Raw genomic sequence first — 25,960 nt, forward strand, 5'->3', positions numbered from 1 at the left:
TTTGTACATAAAACCTTTATATAAACTAATTAGATCCTAATTGGCAATGATATTAAATGATTAAAATAACTGTTAAAAGCGGCTTTTACCCTATTGGGATCTCAGCATGACTGTATAAAAGGCCCCCACATAGGTGTCTAAAATATAGCCCGATGAAGCACAACTCCGTGTGAAACGCGTTGCGAAAGCCCTACAGCGTTATTGGGAACCAGTCCACTAGTGTACCAAGCCTCAGCAGTCCCACAAACATCTAGAGACTCTTCGGTACGCCGGAGTAATTTTCTTTGGGAACCAGCGTTTGAGGCGGGCTACCATCTAAGGGTCCTACGGGTCCTGCAAGAGCTGCAACCCGGAAGGAAGAGCAACGTGGTGCCGAGCCAGGCAGCCCCAGCGCGCGGGTCTACCTTGTAAGCCTCAGCACCATCTCCCTGTGCCCAGGACACCACCAGGACTGCTTTCCTCTGCCCTGTTCTACTGGACATACTTACCCCACTATGTAAGTTTTTATTGTTATTAATCAATTGTTTTAATTAAATCTTGACCCTTGGTGCGCTTTTGTGTTCCATTTTTTGATGTCATAAGAACTCACAAGTTCAGTGAAGTCAGTGGGTTGGAAGATGTTTTGCAGCGCTGGAAGGTGTCGTGCGGTAGAAAACTGTTTTAGTGTCAAGACTCTAAACCCTATAGAATGCATAAGTACGGGGATAACAAAACATCAGTATAAACACATGACTGATGTCAGATGACACTATAAATGCACAGTAGAACTATAAAAAAAAAATAAAAAAAAGGGAAGTTACTCAGCTGTTGCCTCCTATCCCACAAAAAATAAATTTATTTTCCTTGATCGACAAAATACAAAAATAGAATTTACCTGATATTTCTTTTACACAAAGATCAAAGATCAAAAAGGAAATACAACTTCATCTTGCACCTGGATGATGGCCATACATTGCTCAGTTTTTCTGCACTTTAAATATATTTTTGCTTAGCACTTTATTAACATTCTCTATTAGAGAATCACTATACCTCCAAATAGTTTTATCTTCAATTAAAGAGGATTTAGGCAACTCTGCTTGCCGGGGTCCCCTGCAGTGATAAACTAAGGCAGTTTCAAGAGGAACCTTTTTCGTACTTCCATAGTGTTTTAAAACCGAGTGCACGGAGGTCTGAATCACCTTCCTGGGGTTCAGTATCATTTTTCTGGCGTTGAAAACGTTCGGCCTGTCTGGTTCTCTGTGAATGTGCTGCAGGATGTTGAATCCTGGTACCTCCTTCCATGAGGAAATGTTGGAGAAGTTACCGTTGGTGACTTTGGTTTGGGGGAAAATATGGTTTTCAAAAAGGAAAACATCCACCCCCGGATTCTGTTTTTGTAGGCTCTCCATCAGGTTTTCCCAGTTATTGTGTTGGAAAGGCAGAATGATTTCATCCAGGTCATTTAGCAGCACAAACTTGCTTCTGTACATATTCCTGTAGATGCAGTCATTCAGTGTCGTTATTTGGCCATAGTAGCCGATGTCTTTGTTGTCTTTTGAATGGTGCCAAGCTTTAGCAGGTCTCAGATATCGCTGAATCGGCCATGGTATCACCTCTACAACACCTTCCTTAATATAATACTGCAAAGCTTCTTCCATCTCTGGGCTGCAGCTGTTCCGATAGATCGTTACCCTCTGTGCGCCCAGTAACTTATACATTTCAATGGTCTGTATAAACTGCAACACATTGCTGTAATTGCCAAACATCGTGGAAATGCAGACAGTGAAGTTGGCAGAAAAGACACCCTGCTCTCTATTTCGTATTTTGAACTTAGGCAGCTGCATGATTTCTCCATCAGGCGACCAATGGACAGACATATACCTTGGTTCACAATCTGGTGGTTCTGGACAAACTATATCAGCCACACCATAAGGAAAGTCAAATCGGTCAGCGTGTACATCTATATTTGCTTGTGATACGATAATGCTAGGCTTGAATCTACAGCAAAAGTAACAGTAAAGTTCTTGTACCTCCTTATGGTGAATTATGCCTACCACACGGATCATCTCTTTCTCTCTGTTGTCATAGTATGGAGCTATTATAAACGTCTTGTTATTTTGTAATGGTGTGATGGTATCATGGGCAATTTTTCCACGACATTGGTGATTTCCTTCCCTTTTGATTGCTAATGGACGAGTCTTCATCAAGTAGTAATTCATGGACAAAATCATAACGATGATTCCAACTCCACTGGCAAGGCACGTATTTTGGTAAGACATGATTTTAGCCGCTGGAGCTCGGATAATTAGCGCTTCCAGAATAGCAGGTCTGCAAAACGAAAGACAAAACAGGTTAGAAACTGTAGTGAAATATGTCAACTATGTACCAGGACACGCATGTTTGCGTAATTTTCCAAAAGGTGAATTAGATCATTAAAAAAAAAAGTACATATAGGACTAGAAGTATACAGCGACATCATTTTATCTCTAAAAAGGCTTAGAAACTTCAACATTTGTGAAGCATCCATACTATAGGATTGTAACAAATTAAAAAAAACTCACTTTAAAGCTAATGTGGAAGAAAATTCACTTCATGCTATTTGCAGACAATCCAAGGGCCACACCAGGATCCATTGGGTGCCAGATTGTGACAAAGGGGGGCAAACTAGAGTCTTGTTTTATCCAAACATTTCAAATGACAGGACAAATTAACCAGCAATCGATGACGAGAGCATTTCTTAAGCATGAATTGTTCATTTGAAGAATATTGCTAGCATTAACGTTTTGGAGGAATACTTTGCAGCATACAGTCTTTACCAACATTTTTAAAAAGGGAAGAAAAACTAAAATGTGCCACGGTATCAATCCAACAGACATCTAATTCTATTCTTGGTGATGGTGTGACTGCTTCTTATAAGGCAGTATCTTGGGATCCTTGGAAGTATCAAGGGTGCAGTAACTGGAAATTAACATTGTAAATGGTTCTTACTATAACAGATGGTTCTGACGGGTGTATGTATAACTATTGTACCCGTGGTCCAGATTGCCACTGGACTTCCGTATCATGGGATCGCTCCAAGAGCGATGCTTCAGTCTTCAACTGAGCCACCAGTGCTAAAGCTGGGATATCCCGAATATCTGAGGCGTTGATGGCTCTTGAGGACTGGAGTTGCCCACCCCTGTTCTACAAGTTAGTTTGGTGTAGAAAACAGGATATGTTCAGGAAAAAAAAGTTTGCAGCACTGAGCAGGTGGTAAAAGCACAAAATTAATATTTCGGTTGCATGCTCCTATCTGTGTCCAAACAAGCAAGCCGACACCTAGTCAGGCACATTAGCCAAGAAGAGTTACAGTATAAGTTAAATAAAAGCACTCAAACAGAGTCGCGCGCAACGTCGGTGTGGATGCACGTGTGCTAGGGAAGCTCCGTGCACTCCGCCGCCAACCTTAACTATAAACTCCTGATCGGCGGTGTTCTTCGGCCCACGGACCACAGCAACGGCCGTTAGAGCTGGCGGGGATGTCCCCCAAGTGGGATATGAAACCGGGACCCCAGATTTGTCCTGCTACAGCCAGCAAACTCCAGAAACAAAAACAATGATGGCGCAGAGGTGAGCACACAGCATCCAACTCAGACAAGGTAGCAGGGACGGAGGGGGACATTTCAGAGAGAAGGGCAATGCTGAAAAACTCAGCAGAAAGAACCATCACAGAAAGAGAGCCAGAGGTGAGAGCTTTCACTGAAAGGGAATATAACATGGCTGAGGGGGATACAGTGATCACAACGCAGGACCTCCAGAATATGCTTAAGGAAATGCAAGCTGGTGTTGAATACACTTTTGATAAAGCTGTGAGGGAATTTAAAGCAGAAGTCTCTTTACTGGCGAAAAGAACTACAGACCTGGAAGATAAGGTGTACGTTGCCTTACAAGAATCAGGGGAACACTGATGACGAGGTCCTACGCCTCAACGAAGAGATACGAGCTACGAGAGACAGTATAGACAACCTGGAGAACAGGGCGCGACAGAATGTAACCTCCCAAACTGTCAAAGAAAGAGCACAACATGTTAAATGCTAAAATAACCCGGTTAGAGTTAGTAAGGGCGGTTAGCTCACTGAAGCCATCAAAGGCTCAGGGCCCAGATGATTCTCAAATATGTACTACAAAAATGTTATAGGAATCCTAGGACCATGTTTATTAGATTTATTCAATGATTTTCTCAGTGGAAAACAAATCCCCCCATAGATGACAAAAGCCAATATAGTGGTGATCCCTAAAGAGGGTAAGGACCCTTTATGTTGTGGTAGCTACAGGCCAATTTCATTGTTTAATAAGGATCTGAAAATTTATAGTAAGATCCTGGCTAACAGGTTGAACCCAATACTTCCTACATGAATCCATTATGACCGGGTAGTTTTTGTTAGCGAACACCAGGCATCAGATAACAAGGAACATTTTTCATGTGATAGATCAGATACCCAAATCTAAGACGAAAGCAGTGCTGTTGAGCCTGGATGCAGAGAAGGCGTTTTGGTAGGATACGATGTGATTTTTTTTTAGAGAAGACGTTGGAGGCATTTGGATTTTCGTTTTTTTTTATTTATTTAAAAAAACAAAAAAAATTTACAAGGGGTCCAAGCCCTTTATCAGACGCCAACAGCCACTCTGAAGATTCCAGGGGGGGAGAGGCATCTGATAACAATGAAGAACGGGACTAGACAGGGGTGCCCCCTCTCTCTTTTTGCCTTGACAAATCGAACCCATTACGGCTACAATCAGAGCTTCCCCAAATATACAAGGGATGTGTTAAAAATGAATCACTTTTTGCGGATGATATCATCCTCACTATAGCTAACCCATTGACATCTCCCCCGAATTTACAATCTGCTCTCCAGAGGTTTGGGGAATTATCTGGGTATAAAGTTAATGGGGGGGGGGGGGAGGGAGAATCAGAAGCGCTAAATTTAATGTTAACTGAAAAGTAGATTGAGGTTCTTAAACGGCATTTTGACTATAGTTGGAAAAAGACCCATCTGTATTTGGGGCTATACCTTACCAGGGACTACAACTCATTATATAAACATACCTATCCCAAACTCTTTTCTAAGATTAGAAAGGATCTACAGGTCAGGAATTCTCACTATATCTCCTGGATAGGGCGTATAACCGCGGTCAAGATAAATATCCTCCCCAAAGTCTCTATTACTTCCCCAACATTACCAATATCTGTCCCACATAAAGATATAAAAGAAATGAAAAATAAAATCATGCATTTTATTTGGAAACAAACAACCGAGATTAGCCAGGTCAATTATGCTGGCGTGTAAAGAAGGTGGGCGTCTAGCAGTTCCAAATATTCTAGAATACTATATAGCCTCATTTGAAACAAATGGTTTACTGGCACTCCCCAGGAGGGAACTGTGCTTGGGTGGATCTGCAAAGCTCACTTAAATACCCGGTTGGCCTGTCTACTTTGCTGTGGTCAAGCTCCAGGACTAGGCTTGGGAGACAGTTTGAGCCGGCGGTAAAAATCAGGTTTACTCTGAAAATTTGGCAGTTGCAAAAAAAAAAAAAAAAAAAAAAAAAATATATGGTCATGTCAACTCCATCTAGACTTGCGCCCCTGATCGGTAAGCCAGAGTTTATGCCGGGTTTCCAGGGCCGGGGCTTGTAACCTGGAGACAGTGTGGGGCTTTGTAACCTGGAGACAGTGTGGGGCTTTGTAACCTGGAGACAGTGTGGAATTCTAGAGATGGGAGTTTTATTAGAAAAAGATAAGTTGATGTTTGAGGAATTGATGAGAAAATACGGTTTACGTCGGACGGAGGTGTTTAAATATATGCAGGTTCGACATTTTGTGCGTCAGGATTTCTATGACGAGGAATTCCATAAATACACACGATTTGAAGATTTATGCAAAACAAAAAAAATAATCAAAAAAGCCTGATTTCATCCCTTTATCAAGGTTTAATCCCCCAAAAGGATACCCCAGCCCATAAATATATGGACCAGTGGGCTCTGGATTTCCAGGCTGAAATAGCAACAAGAGAGGACTGGGAAGATATAATGGGATAATGCAGGTAAAACCTCTATATGCACAGTTACAAAAGAGAATAATTTATAACATTTGAGGACAGTTTTGAACTAGAAGATGTGTCAGGAATCAAGGTTCCACTTGACCCAATTATAATCATTTTGGCTAAGCCTATAGAAGATGTGAATCATTACACAGCTAAATTCGTTTTGCACATACCAACGGCGGCTTGATGCGCAGTAGCTGCAGGATGGAAAAAGACACTGCCGCCCTCCAGAAGAGAGGTTATTATTAGAAGGGTTAACTATGTACAATTAACAGAGAGACTCACCTCATTTTGGAATCACACCACAAGGAAGTTTGATAGAGTCTGGGATCCCTAGGAGATTTGGGACTTTACCCCGTACCCATTGGATAGAGGATCAGGGATTGAGGAGTGTAGGATATGTCTAAAAGGGTGTATGCTATGTAATGTGACGGTTGTCAATTGTAAGATTTCTGATACAAAGTGGTTGTTCTCCCCCCCCTCCCCCTTTCTTTTCTGTACCCCTTCCCATCTATGTTTGAAAATCTTAATAAAAACATAAGTAAAAAAAAAAAAAAAAAGCACTCAAAAATTTCTACACGAGTGTCACAACAAGTGGTTATTTCATACCCGAGGGCAGAAGAGTGAAATGGCCAAAAAGAAGTCACATTTTGGATAGAGACGAGAAGCTTACTAATGGGCAAAACCAGTGATTGTTATAGCCATGGAGTTGAATAGCCATCAACAACAATTGCGTATTAAAGCAGCAAGACGTACACAAACACATATATATATATATATATATATATAAAAGAAAATTTTTAACTACAGGCACACCGTGTCTTTGCCTGCAGGGCTACCAGCACAACTACGGAGATTAGAATCTCTGGAAGCGCCAACAGTTCAGCTCCAGAAACCCCCTTCCTCAAACGTATGTATGTACGTATTTTTTTTTAAATGTATTATTTATTATTGATTTTAAATTAACCCGTATTGCCGTTTTAACGATTAAACCCCTGCTTTTTTTCCTGCAATCTTGAAGGGACAGGACAGGAGGTATAAAGGTCTTTTGTGAATGCTATGGTCTGTTAATCCATTATCGGCCTTTGCTACTTTCAATTACAATGAAACATATGCACGGTCTATTCCATTCTAGCACGCCAGGGAAGTTTTGCTTACTTATTGATCTGTCCCAATGCTGGCTTTGGGGTGACACTCCCTGTTCTCTTGCATGTCTCTGTGCTTTCCCGTCACCGCACGGCAGCTTGCTCTTATTCCTTACCCCTGTTATGTTCCATTTATTTCCCCCCCACCCCCCTGCACCCCCCCTGACGGGTTCCGCCTGGCTCTCTGTGCAAGTTACTATCTTACCGTATTCTTTTTTTAAAATCCAGCTGTCCCTCTGCTTCAATTGTCACAGATCCACACATGGAAAACCGGGAGCAGTGCCAAGGTCCAGACCAATCATTCAACCCATTTTATAAGTGGTCTTGAACCAGAGAGTGCATCTCGTGATCTTTAGTGAGGGTCTCACCTCTTTCTTGGGGGATTACTTCCAGGAATAGTCGTAACAGGGATCAGCATAAGAACAGGAGAACTTTCACCCCACAGGTCGCTTCTTCATTAAAGCAGCAATACTACATTCCCCCTTTTCTTTCTTATTTGTATATGTAAATCATGTGACAATGTATCATTCTACATTCTTACCTACGCTGGCAATCGTTTGGTGCTCCTGTTAAAAATCTGTCAATATCCCTATTGTGTGCCCAATATAATTGCTGCTTCAGTCAGTCAGTGTACCTCAGCAGCTACAATGCATCTTTATATTAATAAAGGTAACATTATCTATTGTCACAGTTTGCTGCTCAAACTGCTGGGAATATTGGCAACAAATTATCACAAACAGGAAAGTGTTGCAAAGATCTTGCATTGCTGGGGAGGTGGCTAAAACCAGATATAGATTATCCCTGGTTTCCGAGAGACTTCTTGCTGCTTTAGTTGTTCGGTTTGAATTCCTGGATTTTCAAAGATGGCGCCTGCCGTTATCTACTACAAACCCACAACATCACCACCCATCATCCTACTGGACTGTCAGACCTGGGGAGGGGTGTTCCCCGGAGCTAAAACATAGTTACATAGTAGATGAGGTTGAAAAAAAGACATACGACCATAAAGTTCAACCTATGCTAAATTTAGACTTGAGATACTTATCCTATATTTGTACTTACAGTATATTCATCCAGAGGAAGGCAAACAAAAATCCCCAGTGCCACATCTAATTATATCTCATAAGGGGAAAAATAAATTCCTTCCCAACTCCAAATATTGCCAATCAGATTACTCCCTGGATAATTACCAAGAGCCTGTCCTGCGCTTCTGTGTTGTCAGCAAATGCACATGATAGTGTCAAAGTCAATGGAGCTGTGCAGGAGGGAGCTTGGCGTGGCCACAGTAATGACTGGTGCAGGGGGATGTATAATCCTTACCTCAGCTGCATCTCCGGTCTGGGACCTGCTCACCTCCTCTGCTCCCGCGTGCTGCCGTCTATGATTAACAGGAAAGAGAAGAGACTTCGGCGCAACTGCGCATGATTGACTCAATGAAGCTCCCGGATGATCTTCAACCAACTTTATTAACACCACACACAAGGGCTACACCGCGATCTCCCCCTCTATGCGTTTCACCCTCTAGGATAGGGCTTCCGAGACGAAGCCCTATCCTAGAGGGTGAAACGCGTAGAGGGGGAGATCGCGGTGTAGCCCTTGTGTGTGGTGTTAATAAAGTTGGTTGAAGATCATCCGGGAGCTTCATTGAGTCAATCATGCGCAGTTGCGCAGAAGTCTCTTCTCTTTCCTACTCCCTGGATAAACATTTTTTGAACATACAGTATCTGTTGTATCTGCCATCACAGTCTCCATGGCTAATGCATTCCACAAAGCAACCGCCCGTTTCCTTTGTTGCTGGTGAAATCTCCTTTCCTCCAACCTTAAAGGATGACCCTGTGTCCTTTGTACTGCCCTTGGGATGAATAATTAATTTGAAAGCACCTTGTACCGTACCCGAATATATTTGTATACAGTCATCATATCCCCTGTTAGACGCCTCTTTTCTAATGTAATCAAATCTAATTTAGCTAGCCTCTCATAATTCAGATTATCCATCCCCATTATTAATTTGGTGGCTCTTCTCTGCACTTTGTAGTTCCATAATGTCTTTTTAAAAAGGCGTGGTGCCCAAAATTGTACTCTATAAAGCATTAGTAAGGCCACACCTTGAATATAAAGGGGCATAATTATGATTACTTCCCTTCCATCCATTGCCCATTTAATGCAAGATAAGATCTTGTTTGCCTTTGCAGCTTCTGCATGACTTTGGGCACTATTGCTAAGCCTGCTGTCTACAAGCACTCCTAAATCCTTCTCCATCAAGGATTCCCCCAATATATCTCCATTTAATTTGTAAGTTGACTGTTTATTCTTGTTTCCCAAAAGCATAAAGTTACATTTATCTGTATTAAACCTCACCTGCCATTTACCTGCCCAAGTTTCCAGTCTCTCCAAGTCCTTCTGGAGAGAAATTACATCCTGCTCTGATTCTACTACCTTATACAATTTAGTGTCACCAGCAAAGATGGAGACTTTGCTCTCTATGCCAACCCCAAGGTCATTAATATATATTTTCTTTAACTATGCATGCAATGTCTTGTATATAATATATACGCTTTTCTTTTCTATAACCATATATTTGTCTTATCTCTGTGCCCAGGACATACTTGAAAACGAGAGGTAACTCTCAATGTATTACTTCCTGGTAAAATGTTTATTAATTAATTCATTTATTTATAAAATAAGTTAAAAAGCAGGGGCCCAGTACTGATCCCTGAGGTACTCCACTAACGACTTTAACCCAACCTGAAAATGTTCCATTTATAACAACTCTCTGTTTATCCTTCAACCAGTTTTCAATCCAGGTGCAAATATTTTTCCAGAGTCCAATTTACTTTATTTTGTACACTAACCTCTTGTGTTGAACCGTATCAAAATCCTTTGCAAAATCTAAGTAGCAACTGCATTACCCTGGTCTAAATTCCTACTTACCTCCTCAAAGAAACAAATAAGGTTAGTTTGGCACAACCTATCCTTCATAAATCCATGCTGACTATTACTAATAATTTTGTGTTCCATTAGGTATTCCTGAATATTATCCTGTACTAAAAAACTTAAAGTAGCTTCCCCACTATTGATGTCAGGCTTACAGGTCTGTAATTCCCCTGGTTGTTATCTAGCTCCGTTTTTAAATAGATATACAGTAGGCACCACATCTGCTTTACGCCAGTTTGGCTATTACTAAACTTATCTCCGTGAGAACTCTTGAATGTATGCCATCGGGGCCAGGTGCCTTATTTACTTTCATTTTATTAATCCACCTATGAACTCCTTCCTCAGTTAACCAATTGTTTGTTAATGTAGAGCGTGTGGCTTCCTCCTGCGGCACTAGTATTGCAATTGATTATTCCCTGGTAAATACAGAGGCAAATAATGTGTTTAATACCTCTGCACTATAGTGTAGTTTCAATGGAAAATCATCCTGCTTTGAATGAAAATAAATAAATAAATAAATATATATATATATATATATATATATATATATATATATATATATATATATATATATATATATATATATATATATGTGACAAACGGCTTACTCCGGGGCTCCGCCGCCTGTCCGGGACTGTTAGAACACGGTCTTTTAGGGTAGGTTAAATGACGAGGCGTCACATGCTGTTCCTTTAAAACAGGCTATGCCTGGTTTATTCAGTCCCAGGCACTGAGACTGCCACAGTGATACAATAGAAACACATCAAAAGAAAAAGCTGCTCACCTGAGCGATAACTTAACTTAAATATTCCCTAACTCAGGGTTGAAGTGGCTTTTCCACTTCCACCAACAAAATAAGTAACTTTGCAGTTTAGACACAAAAGAACAGAATGTTTTAACCTGTTTGGTGAGAGGCTTTTCCCCTCTCTACTTCCAGCAGCCTTCCTGTCTCCAGGCTCTTGGGGAGAGGGGAGAGGAAACAGGTCTTAAGTACCTGATTTCTAATTATCATGACAGGTGACAGAAATCAGGCAGCAGACAACTCTGGTCTGGATCGCTCATCCCTCCGTTCCAGCACTTTCCAAACTGTGGGATGGAGTGCATGTATTATGAGGCTGCACTGTTCAGCCTAAACAGGACAGAAACTGTTCAGCATCCTGGGAGCCCTATATATGGAATTTATTACCATCCCCTGGTTTCTGTCACATATCCTCCCACCCCAGCTCTGACCCCGAGGGATGAGCGACCATGGATATTAGGGAGTGCATCCTTGACAACCCGTCGGAATTGCCATGTTTGAGCCCTGACCTGTGTTCCACAGAAAATTTAAAGGGTTGTAGGCTTAGGAACCACCTGGTCACTCTAGCATTCTTCTCCCTGTTTTGACACATCCAGGTAAGGGGAGCATGATCTGTGACCAACCGGAATTTTCTCCCCAACAGATAGTATTTGAGCGTCTCTACAGCCCACTTTATTGCGAGATACTCTCTCGACTATGGAGTAATTTTTCTCCTGGGGATTTAGTTTCCTACTTAAATAACGGATGGGGTGCTCCTCACCTTGAGACTCCTGGGAGAGTACCGCCCCCAGCCCTACCTCAGATGCGTCGGTTTGGACTACGAACTCTTTGGAGAAGTCAGGTGTGACCAACACTGTTTGGGCACAGAGAGCTTCTTTCAGGCTTCTAAAGGCCTGTTCGGTTTCGGGGGACCACTTTACCATTAGCGGTCCTCTTGCTTTTGTGAGGTCGATTAGTGGGGTTGCCTTAGTTGCAAAATTGGGAATAAACCTTCTATAGTAGCCAATTAATCCCAAAAAGGTCCTTACTTGTTTTTTTGTAACTGGCCTTGGCCAATTTTGTATCGCCTCTACTTTGAGTGTTTGGGGTTTGAGTAAACCTCTGCCAATAGAATACCCCAGATACTTGGCCTCCTCCAGACCAATAGTGCATTTAGCGGGGTTAGCTGTTAGTCTAGCAGACCGAACTGCGTCGAGCACAGCTTGGACCTTTGGAAGATGGGATTGCCAATCTTCACTATGGATTACCACATCATCCAGATAGGCGGCAGCATACCCAGCATGTGGTTTTAAAATTTTATCCATCATTCTTTGGAATGTGGCGGGAGCTCCATGTAAGCCAAAAGGCAGCACCCTATACTGAAAGAGGCCGTCAGGGGTTGAGAAGGCTGTCTTTTCTTTAGCCCTTTCTGTGAGGGGAACCTGCCAGTACCCTTTTGTTAGGTCTAGGGTTGTGAGATATCGGGCTTTGCCAGTCTCTCTACAAGTTAATCCACCCTGGGCATAGGATAAGTATCAAATTTTGACACCGCGTTTAGTTTCCGGTAGTCATTACAAAACCTCGTTGTACCGTCTGGCTTTGGGACTAAAACTATAGGGCTGTTCCACCCACTTTGGGATTCCTCAATTACGCCTAGTTTTAGCATTTTTTTAACCTCTAAACTTATAGCCTCTCTTTTGGCCTCTGGGATTCGGTACGGTTTAAGGTTAACTCGGACCCCCGGTTCAGAGACTAGGTCATGTTCAATTACGCTAGTTCTACCTGGCTGTGTAGAGAAGACTTCTTTGTTTCTTCTCACTAAATTCTGGACTTCTCATTTCTGATGAACGGAGAGGGTTTCAGCTATGCTAACCTCTGGGTCAGTTTCTTGATTCTCTGACGGACCTGGGGGTACTAGGGTTAACAAGACCTCTCTATCTTTCCAGGGCTTAAGTAAGTTTATATGGTAAATTTGCTCAGGTTTCCTCCTACCTGGCTGTCTTACCTTATAATTTACTTCTCCCACTCTTTCCAAGACCTCATATGGTCCATGCCACTTAGCAAGGAATTTACTCTCTACAGTGGGAACCAGAACTAGTACCCTATCACCTGGAAAAAAAAATTATGACCCTAGCATCCTTATTATACGTATTCCTCTGTGCTTCTTGAGCTTTTTCCATGTGTTCCCTCACTATAGGTAGGACTGCAGCAATGCGGTCCTGCATCTGGGCAACATGCTCTATTACACTTCTGTAAGGGGTAACCTCGTGTTCCCAAGTCTCTTTGGCTATATCCAGTAAACCCCTTGGGTGTCGGCCATACAATAGTTCAAACGGGGAGAAGCCTGTGGATGATTGGGGAACTTCCCTAATGGCAAATAACAGGTATGGTAACAAACAATCCCAGTTTTTCCCATCCTTATCGACCGCCCGGCGTAACATGCTCTTTAAGGTTTTATTGAACCGTTCCACTAAACCATCTGTTTGTGGATGATAGACTGAGGTTCTGAGATGCTTGATTTTTAGGAGTTTACATAACTCTTTTGTTACTTGGGACATAAATGGTGTTCCCTGGTCAGTTAAGATCTCTTTAGGAATTCCGACCCGGGAAAACAGAACTACTAACTCTTTTGCTATGTTTTTAGCAGAGGTGCTACGTAGGGGGACTGCCTCCGGATATCGGGTGGCATAATCTAATATTACCAATATATGCTAATGTCCCCTAGCAGACTTTATTAGGGGTCCTACTAGATCCATAGCAATCCGATCAAATGGTACCTCTATTATGGGAAGGGGTACCAATGGGCTGCGGTACGCTTTGAACGGGCCGGTGATCTGACATTCTGGGCATGAGGAGCAATAATTTGTAATTTCAGCTAGAACCCCAGGCCAATAGAAGCTTCGGAGAACCTTTTCTTTTGTCTTTTCCACCCCTAGGTGTCCCCCCAATGGGTGACTATGTGCGAGGTGTAATACTACGTTACGGAATGTCCGTGGTACCAACAATTGTTTAGTTGTAATTGATTTCCTTTTATCAACCCGATATACTAGGTCATTCTCTACCTCGAAGTAGGGGTAGGCAAGTGACCTGTCCAGTTGGTTAGGAGTACTATTCTGGTCTCGTATATTCCCCCTTGCTACCGCTAATGTGGGGTCTTCCCACTGCGCCTTCTTAAAACTCCCAGGACTGACCTCTAGGTCAGCGAGGGTCTTATCCTGTTCTGGGGTGGTAAGTGCCTGTTCAACATCTTGATTTGGGGTATTCCCTACCAAGGTAGCCATGGGGAAGGGAATTTTACAGCACTCCTCCTTTTTCCCCTTCTTATTTGGGCACTCGTCAACCTCTATTTCTGAAAAAGGGAAAGGATTTGTTTCTTCTGTTACTTCGTTATGGTCCGCTATCGAACTCTGGGCGCTATTCTGAGAGGACCACATTTTTAGAAAATGGGGAAAGTCGGTCCCTATTAACACATCATGTGCCAGTTTGGGTACTATACCCACTTTGAAATCTAAAGAACCAAACTCTGTTTCAAAAAAAACATCAACAGTGGAATATTCGTGATTATCCCCATGTATACAGCAAATTGCCACTCTTTGTGAACTGTTTACCTGTTTCTTCTTAATGGGCAACAGGTATTCGGATACTAGTGTGACAATGCTCCCAGAGTCAAGAAGTGTCCAAACCCTCTTACCATTAAACTTTACAAATGCCCACAGATGGTTATTCAAGGGGTCCTCTGGGTTAGGGCCCATACATTTGGACCACAGCGAATAAGGTTCAACGCTGTTGCATTGCATGGGTTCAGCATTTAGTGGGCAAAATTTCGCAGTGTGGCCCCTCTCATAACAATTTACACATTTAGGTACATAGTCTGTGTCCCACTTAGAGCCTTTTTTCGGCTCCCCATGTTGGCTGTTGCCCTTAGTGTGCGAGCCACTGTTACTGGTGCTGTGTGAAGGCGGTCGTCGCTCTTCAGCCCCCCTTAACCCTGGTACCCTTTTACCGTCTCTGGAAGAGTCCTGGAACCATGGGTAGTGGGGTTGCTCCACGGCTATGGGTTGCGGGTGCTCTTCTGCTGCATTGTACCTTTCTACGAGGGCTACCAGCTCGTCTGCATTATGGGGGTCACTCTGACTGACCCAACGGCGTAGGGCAGAGGGAAGTTTCCTCACGAACTGGTCCATGACCAACCGTTCCACGATGTGGCTTGCTGAGTTGATCTCAGGTTGTAGCCACTTCCGAGCAAGGTGGATGAGGTCATACATCTGGCTTCGGGTGGCTTTATCCGACGTGAAGGACCATGCGTTGAATCTTTGGGCACGAACAGCCGTGGTTACGCCGAGGTGGGCGAGGATCTCGAACTTCAATTTTGTATAAGCGTTAGCTTCGGCTGGCTCTAGATCAAAGTAAGCCTTCTGGGATTCGTCGCTCAGGAAGGGCACGATTAGACTGGCCCACTCAGCTTCTGGCTATCCCTCTCTCTGTGCCGTGCGTTCAAACGTGAGAAGATAGGTTTCCACATCATCCGAGGGCCCCATCTTCTGAAGGTAGTGGCTTGCCCTGGTGTGTTCGTGTTACTGGGAGTCCTGGCGTCATTGAGCTCTAGCTGGCGGCATTTTCAAAGAGCCAGCAAAGGGCGTGAAGGCATTAAAAGCCTGTTCAACTTGCTGCCAACTCGGAATTGGAGATCGTGGTGGCTTTGGGCTCTTCACAATTACTCTGCCTATGGGGACTCCACTTACCATCGCTGATGACCACAATTAGAGATTTGTCTCCCACGAATTGTTCTGTTTTAAATCCTGTAAGTGCACATTCTTATGTGTTGCTGTTTTTGTAAATAAATGTACCATATTTTTATTCAGTTACGTGCTATGGAGCTTGCGCTTTTGTTTGTTTTTGTCCACACACACACACTATGATGTACATATAGATATACACACACACACAAAAAACCATCATGGGGTCATGTTTCATATGTTTACCACTATATGTGGACCACAGTCACGATTGTTCCTGTTTTCAAGTGAAAAAGGCAACACTTTTACTAAACACAAGAGCCACCAGCAGCTTGTACTTCTAATGACCTTATTTAGGTTAAATTGATCTTTACATTTTACAAAAAAAATTAAAAGAAACTTGCGTGTCCCTCTACATTCACGGAATATCACAAGGTGAGTAACTAGATTATTTGTTGATATTCAATAAACACCAGTCTTTGGGGGGGGGGGGGGGGCTTGTTACTAGAGGTTTTTTATTTGTTCTACGATTGGAACAGTAGAGAAAGACATATTCCTCTTGAATTCCTGATATTGCTGGTTGAATCACAACCATGGCATAGTTACACACGCGATCAGCTGGTTCCAGCGTTAAAGTATCTGTGGAACTCTAGAGCCATGGGCATTGACATTCAAATGACAAGTACAGAATCAACGGGAAACCCCTGCCCAGTCCTTTTGGACTTATCCGTGTGAACTAGAAGCTTAATTGTACAAGTTGTGTAATGTAGCAGGTGAAAGTCCCAGGGAAATCAGTGTAATAAAATGGATCGGAAACCAAGTGACATACCTACTGGGGGATGATTTGCATGTCACTACCCAGAATGCATGTGTGCAGCTTCACCAAGTATAATATGTGTCAATGGGCTGAAGGAAGCAGGCTGAAAGATCTGTAGAAGACATGCAGACAATTATGGGTCATCTATATTTTCTGTACTGTGGATGAGAAAGAGAAAGAGAGAAAGAGAGAGAGAGCACAGCGTGCGTGATCATTTTGAAAGAGTTCTGGTTATGTCTGCAGGCTCCTCCTAAACTCCCTCTTTTCTTAGACAGACCTCGTTCCTCCGAGTAACCTTCACAGTGTCAAAAGTTGTAAAACAATGACTCAAAAACGTATGTCAAATGGAAAAGTGTGTACTTCTGCCACGAGTCACTTCAACTTTCACATGACATTAATGAGAGCTGCAGGACATACTAACCAGTGCGCCTAATATACTGCGCGGGTATAGTACAGTACCTTGCATTGTAGCGTTTAATTAAAACAGCATCACACACAGATATTTGGGCTGTTGACTTAACCATTTGTGTATTTCATAATGCATTCCTAAAAACGGCTATAATGTGCATTAGGAACAGTAATGTAAAAACTGTACAATAATGTGGCACTAATGTGACAAGCTAAGGGATTGTGACGGAATGAAAACTAATAATAATAATAATAACAACTTGAGTGATTATTTTGCTATGAGAATTGAAACATTGATATAGAATTCAACGATACGTCTCCCAGTCAGTTTGCGGTTTGTTCTGTTAATTCTGGGTAACGGGCCTCCCTGGCTTAGAACCTTACTGTACATTTATAGAGTGAGACAAACTCTTGTTTGCAGTTGGGCAACAAGTTAAACAATTGACAGCTTTCCATAATTAACTAATGATCATTGCAATGTTGACAAAACAGAGTTTGGACAGAACTCCTTGTATTGGCAGCACAGGAATTTCCTGAAGAGCAGCCAGCCATTAATGTAGTAATTGTCAACATACTACTAAGGGTACCTGAACCAGGTGCATTTCCTGGGCTTGATAATTACCCGAGTGTGACTCAATATCTGGTTTTGTGGGGAGAGGGTTAAGGAAAATGGTCTTCATGAAACCAGACATTTGCTAAAATCTTATTTTCTCCTTTCTTTCTTCGATCCCAATGGTTTTTTATGGTCTCGCCTTAATTTTAAAGAAAAGATGTCCTCTAATTTCTAATGTGCCAGCAACGCGCACTACTAAAGGAACATAAACTGTTATAGGTGAGAGGCGAGGGGGGAGGATGCGAGGTGGAGAGGGGGTGGGGGAAAGAGGAGGATGCGAGGTGGGGAGGGGGTGGGGGAAAGAGGAGGATGCGAGGTGGGGAGGGGGGGGGGGGGGAAGAGAGGAGGATGCGAGGTGGGGAGGGGGGGGGGGGAAGAGAGGAGGATGCGAGGTGGGGAGGGGGGGGGGGAGAGAGGAGGATGCGAGGTGGGGAGGGGGGGAAGAGAGGAGGATGCGAGGGGGGGGAGAGAAAGAGGAGGATGCGAGGGGGGGGAGAGAAAGAGGAGGATGCGAGGGGGGGGAGAAAGAGGAGGATGCGAGGGGCGGGGAGAAAGAGGAGGATGCGAGGGGGGGGGGAGAAAGAGGAGGATGCGAGGGGGGGGGGGAGAAAGAGGAGGATGCGAGGGGGGGGAGAAAGAGGAGGATGCGAGGGGGGGGAGAAAGAGGAGGATGCGAGGGGGGGGGAGAAAGAGGAGGATGCGAGGGGGGGGAGAAAGAGGAGGATGCGAGGGGGGGGAGAAAGAGGAGGATGCGAGGGGGGGGAGAAAGAGGAGGATGCGAGGGGGGGGGAGAAAGAGGAGGATGCGAGGGGGGGGAGAAAGAGGAGGATGCGAGGGGGGGGGAGAAAGAGGAGGATGCGAGGGGGGGGAGAAAGAGGAGGATGCGAGGGGGGGGAGAAAGAGGATGCGAGGGGGGGGAGAAAGAGGAGGATGCGAGGGGGGGGGAGAAAGAGGAGGATGCGAGGGGGGGGAGAAAGAGGAGGATGCGAGGGGGGGGAGAAAGAGGAGGATGCGAGGGGGGGGGAGAAAGAGGAGGATGCGAGGGGGGGAGAAAGAGGAGGATGCGAGGGGGGGGAGAAAGAGGAGGATGCGAGGGGGGGGAGAAAGAGGAGGATGCGAGGGGCGGGGAGAAAGAGGAGGATGTGAGGGGCGGGGAGAAAGAGGAGGATGCGAGGGGGGGGGAGAAAGAGGAGGATGCGAGGGGGGGGAGAAAGAGCAGGATGCGAGGGGGGGGAGAAAGAGGAGGATGCGAGGGGGGGGAGAAAGAGGAGGATGCGAGGGGGGGGAGAAAGAGGAGGATGCGAGGGGGGGGAGAAAGAGGAGGATGCGAGGGGGGGAGAGAGGAGGATGCGAGGGGGGGGGAGAAAGAGGAGGATGCGAGGGGGGGGGAGAAAGAGGAGGATGCGAGGGGGGAAGAGGAGTATGCGTTGTAAGGGCGGGGGGGTAGAGGAGTATGCGTTGTAAGGGCGGGGGGAACAGGAGTATGCGAGGCGGGGGGAGGAGGCGAGGGGGGGGAAAGAGGCGAGGGGGGAAGAGGTGAGGGGGGAAGAGGTGAGGGGGGGAAGAGGTGAGGGGGGGAAGAGGTGAGGCGGGGGGGGAAGAGGTGAGGCGGGGGGGGGTAAGAGGTGAGGCGGGGGGGGTAAGAGGTGAGGCGGGGGGGGGTAAGAGGTGAGGCGGGTGGGGGTAAGAGGTGAGGCGGGTGGGGGTAAGAGGTGAGGCGGGGGGGGGGTAAGAGGTGAGGCGGGGGGGGGGGTAAGAGGTGAGGCGGGGGGGGGTAAGAGGTGGGGCGGGGGGGGTAAGAGGTGAGGCGGGGGGGGTAAGAGGTGAGGCGGGGGGGGGGGGGAAGAGGTGAGGCGGGGGGGGAAGAGGTGAGGCGGGGGGGGAAGAGGTGAGGCGGGGGGGGAAGAGGTGAGGCGGGGGGGGGAAGAGATGAGGCGGGGGGGGAGGAAGAGGCGAGGCGGGGGGGAGGAAGAGGCGAGGCGGGGGGGAGGAAGAGGCGAGGCGGGGGGGGGGAAGAGGCGAGGCGGGGGGGGGGGGGGAAGAGGCGAGGCGGGGGGGGGAAGAGGCGAGGCGGGGGGGGAAGAGGCGAGGCGGGGGGGGAAGAGGCGAGGCGGGGGGGGAAGAGGCGAGGCGGGGGGGGAAGAAGTGAGGCGGGGGGGAAGAGGTGAGGCAGGGGGGAGGAGGAGGTGAGGCAGGGGGGGGGAGGAGGTGAGGCAGGGGGGGGGAGAGGTGAGGCAGGGGGCGGGGGAAGAGGTGAGGCGGGGGGGGGGGTAAGAGGTGAGGCGGGGGGGGGGGGTAAGAGGTGGGGCGGGGGGGGTAAGAGGTGAGGCGGGGGGGGTAAGAGGTGAGGCGGGGGGGGGGGGAAGAGGTGAGGCGGGGGGGGAAGAGGTGAGGCGGGGGGGGAAGAGGTGAGGCGGGGGGGGGAAGAGGTGAGGCGGGGGGGGAAGAGGTGAGGCGGGGGGGGAAGAGGTGAGGCGGGGGGGGAAGAGGTGAGGCGGGGGGGGAAGAGGTGAGGCGGGGGGGGAAGAGGTGAGGCGGGGGGAAGAGGTGAGGCGGGGGGGAAGAGGTGAGGCGGGGGGGAATAGGTGAGGCGGGGGGGAATAGGTGAGGCGGGGGGGAATAGGTGAGGCAGGGTGGGGAGGAAGAGGTGAGGCAGGGGGGGGGCGGAAGAGGTGAGGCAGGGGGGGGGCGGAAGAGGTGAGGCAGGGGGGGGGCGGAAGAGGTGAGGCAGGGGGGGGGAAAAGGTGAGGCAGGGGGGGGGAAAGAGGTGAGGCAAGGTGGGGAGGGGGGAAGAGGTGAGGCGGGGGGAAGAGGTGAGGCGGGGGGGGAAGAGGTGAGGCGGGGGGGGAAGAGGTGAGGCAGGGGGGGGAAAGAGGTGAGGCAGGGGGGGGAAAGAGGTGAGGCAGGGGGGGGAAGAGGTGAGGCAGGGGGGGGAAGAGGTGAGGCAGGGGGGGGTAAGAGGTGAGGTGGGGGGTAAGATGTGAGCCGGGGGGGAAGAGGTGGGGGGGGGGGGAAGAGGTGGGGGGGGGGAAGAGGTGGGGGGGGGGAAGAGGTGAGGCGAGGGGGGGGGAAGAGGTGAGGCGGGGGGGAAGAGGTGAGGCGGGGGGGAAGAGGTGAGGCGGGGGGAGGAAGAGGTGAGGTGGGGGGGAGGAAGAGGTGAGGCGGGGGGGAAGAGGCGGGGGGGAGAGGTGAGGTGAGTGGGGGGGAGAGGCGAGGTGGGGGAGAAGAGACGGGGGGGGAAAGAGGTGAGGCGGGGGGAAGAGGTGAGGCGGGGGGAAGAGGTGAGGCGGGGGGAAGAGGTGAGGCGGGGGGGAAAGAGGCGGGGGGGAAGAGGTGAGGCGGGGGGGGGGGGGAAGAGGTGAGGCAGGGGGGGAAGAGGTGAGGCAGGGGGGGGAAGAGGTGAGGCAGGGGGGGGAAGAGGTGAGGCAGGGGGGGGGGAAGAGGTGAGGCAGGGGGGGGGGAAGAGGTGAGGCAGGGGGGGGGAAGAGGTGAGGCAGGGGGGGGAAGAGGTGAGGCAGGGGGGGGGAAGAGGTGAGGCAGGGGGGGGGGGGAAGAGGTGAGGCGGGGGGGAAGAGGTGAGGCAGGGGGGGAAGAGGTGAGGCAGGGGGGGAAGAGGTGAGGCAGGGGGGGAAGAGGTGAGGCAGGGGGGGAAGAGGTGAGGCGGGGGGGGGGGAAGAGGTGAGGCGGGGGGGGGAAGAGGTGAGGCGGGGGGGAAGAGGTGAGGCGGGGGGGGGGAAGAGGTGAGGCGGGGGGGGGGAAGAGGTGAGGCGGGGGGGGAAGAGGTGAGGCGGGGGGGGGAAGAGGTGAGGCAGGGGGGGGAAGAGGTGAGGCAGGGGGGGGAAGAGGTGAGGCAGGGGGGGGGGAAGAGGTGAGGCGGGGGGGGGAAGAGGTGAGGCGGGGGGGGAGGAAGAGGTGAGGCGGGGGGGGAGGAAGAGGTGAGGCGGGGGGGAGGAAGAGGTGAGGCGGGGGGGGAAGAGGTGAGGCGGGGGGGAGGAAGAGGTGAGGCGGGGGGGAGGAAGAGGTGAGGCGGGGGGGAGGAAGAGGTGAGGCGGGGGGGAGGAAGAGGTGAGGCGGGGGGGAGGAAGAGGTGAGGCGGGTGGGAGGGAAGAGGTGAGGCGGGGGGGAGGGAAGAGGCGAGGCGGGGGGGGGAAGAGGCGAGGCGGGGGGGGGAAGAGGCGAGGCGGGGGGGAGGAAGAGGCGAGGCGGGGGGAGGAAGAGGCGAGGCGGGGGGAGGAAGAGGTGAGGCGGGGGGGAAGAGGTGAGGCGGGGGGGAGAGGCGAGGTGAGTGGGGGGGAGAGGCGAGGCGGGGGGGAAGAGGCGGGGGGGGAAGAGGTGAGGCGGGGGGGGAAGAGGTGAGGCGGGGGGGGAAGAGGTGAGGCGGGGGGGGAAGAGGTGAGGCGGGGGGGGAAGAGGTGAGGCGGGGGGGGAAGAGGTGAGGCAGGGGGGGGGGAAGAGGTGAGGCAGGGGGGGGGAAGAGGTGAGGCAGGGGGGGGGAAGAGGTGAGGCAGGGGGGGGGAAGAGGTGAGGCAAGGTGGGGGAAGAGGTGAGGCGGGGGGGAAGAGGTGAGGCGGGGGGGAAGAGGTGAGGCGGGGGGGAAGAGGTGAGGCGGGGGGGAAGAGGTGAGGCGGGGGGGGGGGAAGAGGTGAGGCGGGGGGGGGAAGAGGTGAGGCGGGGGGGGGAAGAGGTCAGGCGGGGGGGGTAAGAGGTGAGGCGGGGGGGGGAAGAGGTGAGGCGGGGGGGAAGAGGTGAGGCAGGGGGGGAAGAGGTCAGGCAGGGGGGGGGAAGAGGTCAGGCAGGGGGGGGGAAGAGGTCAGGCAGGGGGGGGGTAAGAGGTGAGGCGGGGGGGTGGAAGAGGTGAGGCGGGGGGGTGGAAGAGGTGAGGCGGGGGGGGAGGAAGAGGTGAGGCGGGGGGGGGAGGAAGAGGTGAGGCGGGGGGGAAGAGATGAGGCGGGGGGGGAGGAAGAGGCGAGGCGGGGGGGAGGAAGAGGCGAGGCGGGGGGGAGGAAGAGGCGAGGCGGGGGGGGGGGGGGGAAGAGGCGAGGCGGGGGGGGGGGAAGAGGCGAGGCGGGGGGGGAAGAGGCGAGGCGGGGGGGGGGGGAAGAGGCGAGGCGGGGGGGGAAGAGGCGAGGCGGGGGGGGAAGAGGCGAGGCGGGGGGGGAAGAGGCGAGGCGGGGGGGAAGAGGCGAGGCGGGGGGGAAGAGGCGAGGCGGGGGGGGAAGAGGCGAGGCGGGGGGGGAAGAGGCGAGGCGGGGGGGAAGAGGTGAGGCGGGGGGGAAGAGGTGAGGCGGGGGGGAAGAGGTGAGGCGGGGGGGAAGAAGTGAGGCGGGGGGGAAGAGGTGAGGCAGGGGGGAGGAGGAGGTGAGGCAGGGGGGGGGAGGAGGTGAGGCAGGGGGGGGGAGAGGTGAGGCAGGGGGCGGGGGAAGAGGTGAGGCGGGGGGGGGGAAGAGGTGAGGCAGGGGGCGGGGGAAGAGGTGAGGCGGGGGGGGGGGGGGAAGAGGTGAGGCGGGGGGGGGGGGGAAGAGGTGAGGCGGGGGGGGGGGGAAGAGGTGAGGCATGGGGGGGGCGGAAGAGGTGAGGCGGGGGGGGAAAGAGATGAGGCGGGGGGGGAAAGAGGTGAGGCGGGGGGAAAAAGTCTCTCTGGAATTGAGTCGCACAGTACCCTGGCATTAGAGAGGCATTAGCGTCCTTCTCTTTCTGCTGCGAATGCCTCTCCCCGTACAACCCAACATCCTGCTGGCTTCCCACTTTGCTTCGTTACATGGTTTAGAAAACAAATATAAAAAAAATAAATATAAAATAAAAATCAAAGCGCGTAAAATCTTCAAAATAAACAACGTGTCAGTGAAGCGAATGGTGATAAAGATGAACCACTGTGTAACAGGTGTAACATTTGCATCAAAGAAAAACACGTGGATTGAAAGTACACTATAAAAATGGGTAATTCAACCCATTTTAAGTTTGGAGCTGCTGCTCCATCAAAGAAACCGTCGACATGGTCGTACAAAGAATATTGGACAAGTGCCGGAGGGAGATGGCGCACACACACACACACACACACACACACACACACACACACACACAGTGAGATGGGGGATTTTCTTGGTAATCTTGAATAGAAGAAATGACAGGAACACACTGAGGCATCATTCTGTGAGGTCATTTATATGCAGTAGAAAATATAGAGCAAATTCACTCACAAAACAGCAAAGCTTCAAAGGAATTGGCGCCCGCCGGCCGAATGACCAGACGCCCGGATCTCCCCGTGCTCCGCTTCTCCGAGAATACCATTGGAAGTGACGTTACGAGGTGCGGAGAGGACGGTGCACTGAAATAATGACTCCCAGATCCCTTTCCTCTATAGCAGAGGACCCCAACTCCAGTTCTCAAGGACCCCCAACGCACGTTTGAAGGATACCCCTGCTTTAGCACAGGTGGACCAGTTGAAATGATTGGACTACCTGTGCTAATGGGAGGATAGCCTTAAAACCTGCATGGTTAGTGTTTCTTGAGGATTGGGATTTGGGAACCGCCGCTCTATACTCTTAACATTCAGTGAAAACTACAGCAAAATACTTCCTGCGGGCAAAGATGAGTGATACAGGAGCAATAGAACAGAGGGGCAATTTCAGAAATACAGCACCACAGCTAAACTAATGCAATCAATAACTTCTGTAGTGAAGCAAGTTGTACATGTTGATAATTGGTGTCCCCCATACCCCAAATACCAAACTTTACAGTCTCCGTACGCCTTAGGCTAGTTACAACCAACAAAAACAGCGTTGAGTGTTCAAAACCGCCCTGGAAACGCTTTGCTACAGAAACAAGTGTTATCTGCATTTTGCTGTAGCAGGACGCTGTACCGACGTTGCATATCCACAGCAAAACAGGTTTAATTGTAGGGATTATATACCAATACAAACACATGAATGACCACATACTTTTTCCTCTTTGAAGACATGGTGTGTCCTACCATAAGGATCATAGCACAAGTTTACAGAGCAGACCCCCTGGGACAGAAAGACATTAACTGCAGCTCCAGGATTCTTCTTTTAGGAAAATGAGTCACCTTTTCCCGTGATGTTTGTTCCAGGTAGATTTCCAACCTGGCATTTTTTCGCAGATTCTTCCTTCCCTTTGCTATTGCGCATTTCCCCAAATTCAACATTTTGTCTTTACCAAGCGACCACAAGTAACTTAAACAAAGAATATTGAATTTCGAAAAGATTCCTACGTTTTTGGTTGCGGCGTTAACGGAAATGTAGGATTCCTTCGCTATAAATGTCTTTACACATTTTACAGGCTTAAAGGAGTTGGGTCAGTGTGAAGGATCTGACCCCGCTGTGACATTAATTTATACCCGTTTTATTCTATGGGGGGCATTTATCCAAGTTAGCAAAACAGGGACAAAGATCCTCACGACCCATTAAAGCAACAAAAAAAAAAACCCACCCAATTAAACAATTTTTCCCTTACCCATTCTTTTCCCCCTGATAAATCCAGTGTAGTTCTCTCCTCTGTTGTAGCCGGGAGGCTCCAGAACTCAGCTTGCTCAAGGGTGGCCAACTCCAGTCCAACAGATAAGGTTTGCAGGCTACCCCTGCTTCAGCACAGGTGGCTCATTCAGTGGATAAGTCCATGTTGGTGGCCCTTGAGGACTGAAGTTGACAACGCCTGAAGTAGAACGTTAGACGCACAAGCCAATAAACACTTACCTGAAGCTGAATGCTGTGTAACTTATACGAACAGCGGATAGGACTCCGGTGCCAAGGGAAGGATAGCATGTACTGCTGAAGCACTTCATTCCTATTTGCCAAGAGATAACAGCTTCAGACCACTCCCTTCTGGAAACACCATCCAGCCTTCAACAGGCTTGAATTTTGAGCACACAAGCTCGGGTTACAGTATTAAGAAATCAACAAAGAAGTAGTTAAACCTCAGTAAATAGTCTTTTTTTTTTTTTTAATAGCCTTATTTACCTAGTAGAAACACCTGTATTGCAAAAGGTATAGTTATGATAAGAGATGGCATGTGCTTTGAGAGACTCAGAACATTCAAGGAAATACAAGAGAGATAGGACTTTCCACAATCAGAAAAATTCAAATGCACGCAAATAGTTCATAATAATAGCATGTTCTTGTATAGCACGGCTAGTTTTACGTAGCGCTTTACAGAAACATTTTGCAGGCACAGTCCCTGCCCCTATGTTTTTTTGGGGTGCCTGGGGCACAGGGAGATAAAGTGACTTGCCCAAGGTCACAAGGAGTCGACACCAGGAATTGAACCAGGCTCCCCTGCTTCAACTCTCAATGCCAGTCAGTGTCTTTACTCACTGAGAGACACACACACACACTTCCATGCTCAGGAAAGATATACAACTCGCCTCATTTGAAGAAAGGTGTACGGCACCGGCGCATCAAGGAGAGCTGGTCTGTAATATATGCTCCATCCTGAGTCGCCTGAGCAGAAAAGA

The 25,960-nt window shown here is 48.8% G+C and overlaps 1 protein-coding gene across 3 annotated transcripts; it reads right to left on the minus strand.

Moving 5' to 3' along the window:
* Positions 1-547: 547 nt before the first annotated feature.
* Positions 548-25,264, minus strand: LOC142472158 (uncharacterized). Of its 3 annotated transcripts, none has more exons than XM_075579007.1 (2): positions 25,203-25,264; positions 548-2,307 (listed from the first exon to the last, which is right to left on the minus strand). In XM_075579007.1, exon 2 carries the CDS (start codon positions 2,256-2,258, stop codon positions 957-959), a length of 1,302 nt encoding a protein of 433 aa, XP_075435122.1. In that variant the 5' UTR covers positions 2,259-2,307; positions 25,203-25,264; the 3' UTR covers positions 548-956. The 3 variants fall into 3 exon arrangements, with proteins under 3 accessions (XP_075435122.1, XP_075435121.1, XP_075435123.1); XM_075579006.1 differs by having other exon boundaries at positions 24,964-25,238; XM_075579008.1 differs by lacking the exon at positions 25,203-25,264 and adding an exon at positions 7,218-7,305.
* Between the last annotated feature and the right edge of the window lie 696 nt (positions 25,265-25,960).

The sequence above is a fragment of the Ascaphus truei genome, chromosome 21, assembly GCF_040206685.1.
Source record: "Ascaphus truei isolate aAscTru1 chromosome 21, aAscTru1.hap1, whole genome shotgun sequence".
Lineage (NCBI taxonomy): Eukaryota > Metazoa > Chordata > Amphibia > Anura > Ascaphidae > Ascaphus > Ascaphus truei.

Coding starts and splice junctions, on each gene's coding strand:
- LOC142472158 (XM_075579007.1), bottom strand. CDS start 2,258: ATGTCTTACCAAAATACGTGCCTTGCCAGTGGAGTTGGAATCATCGTT.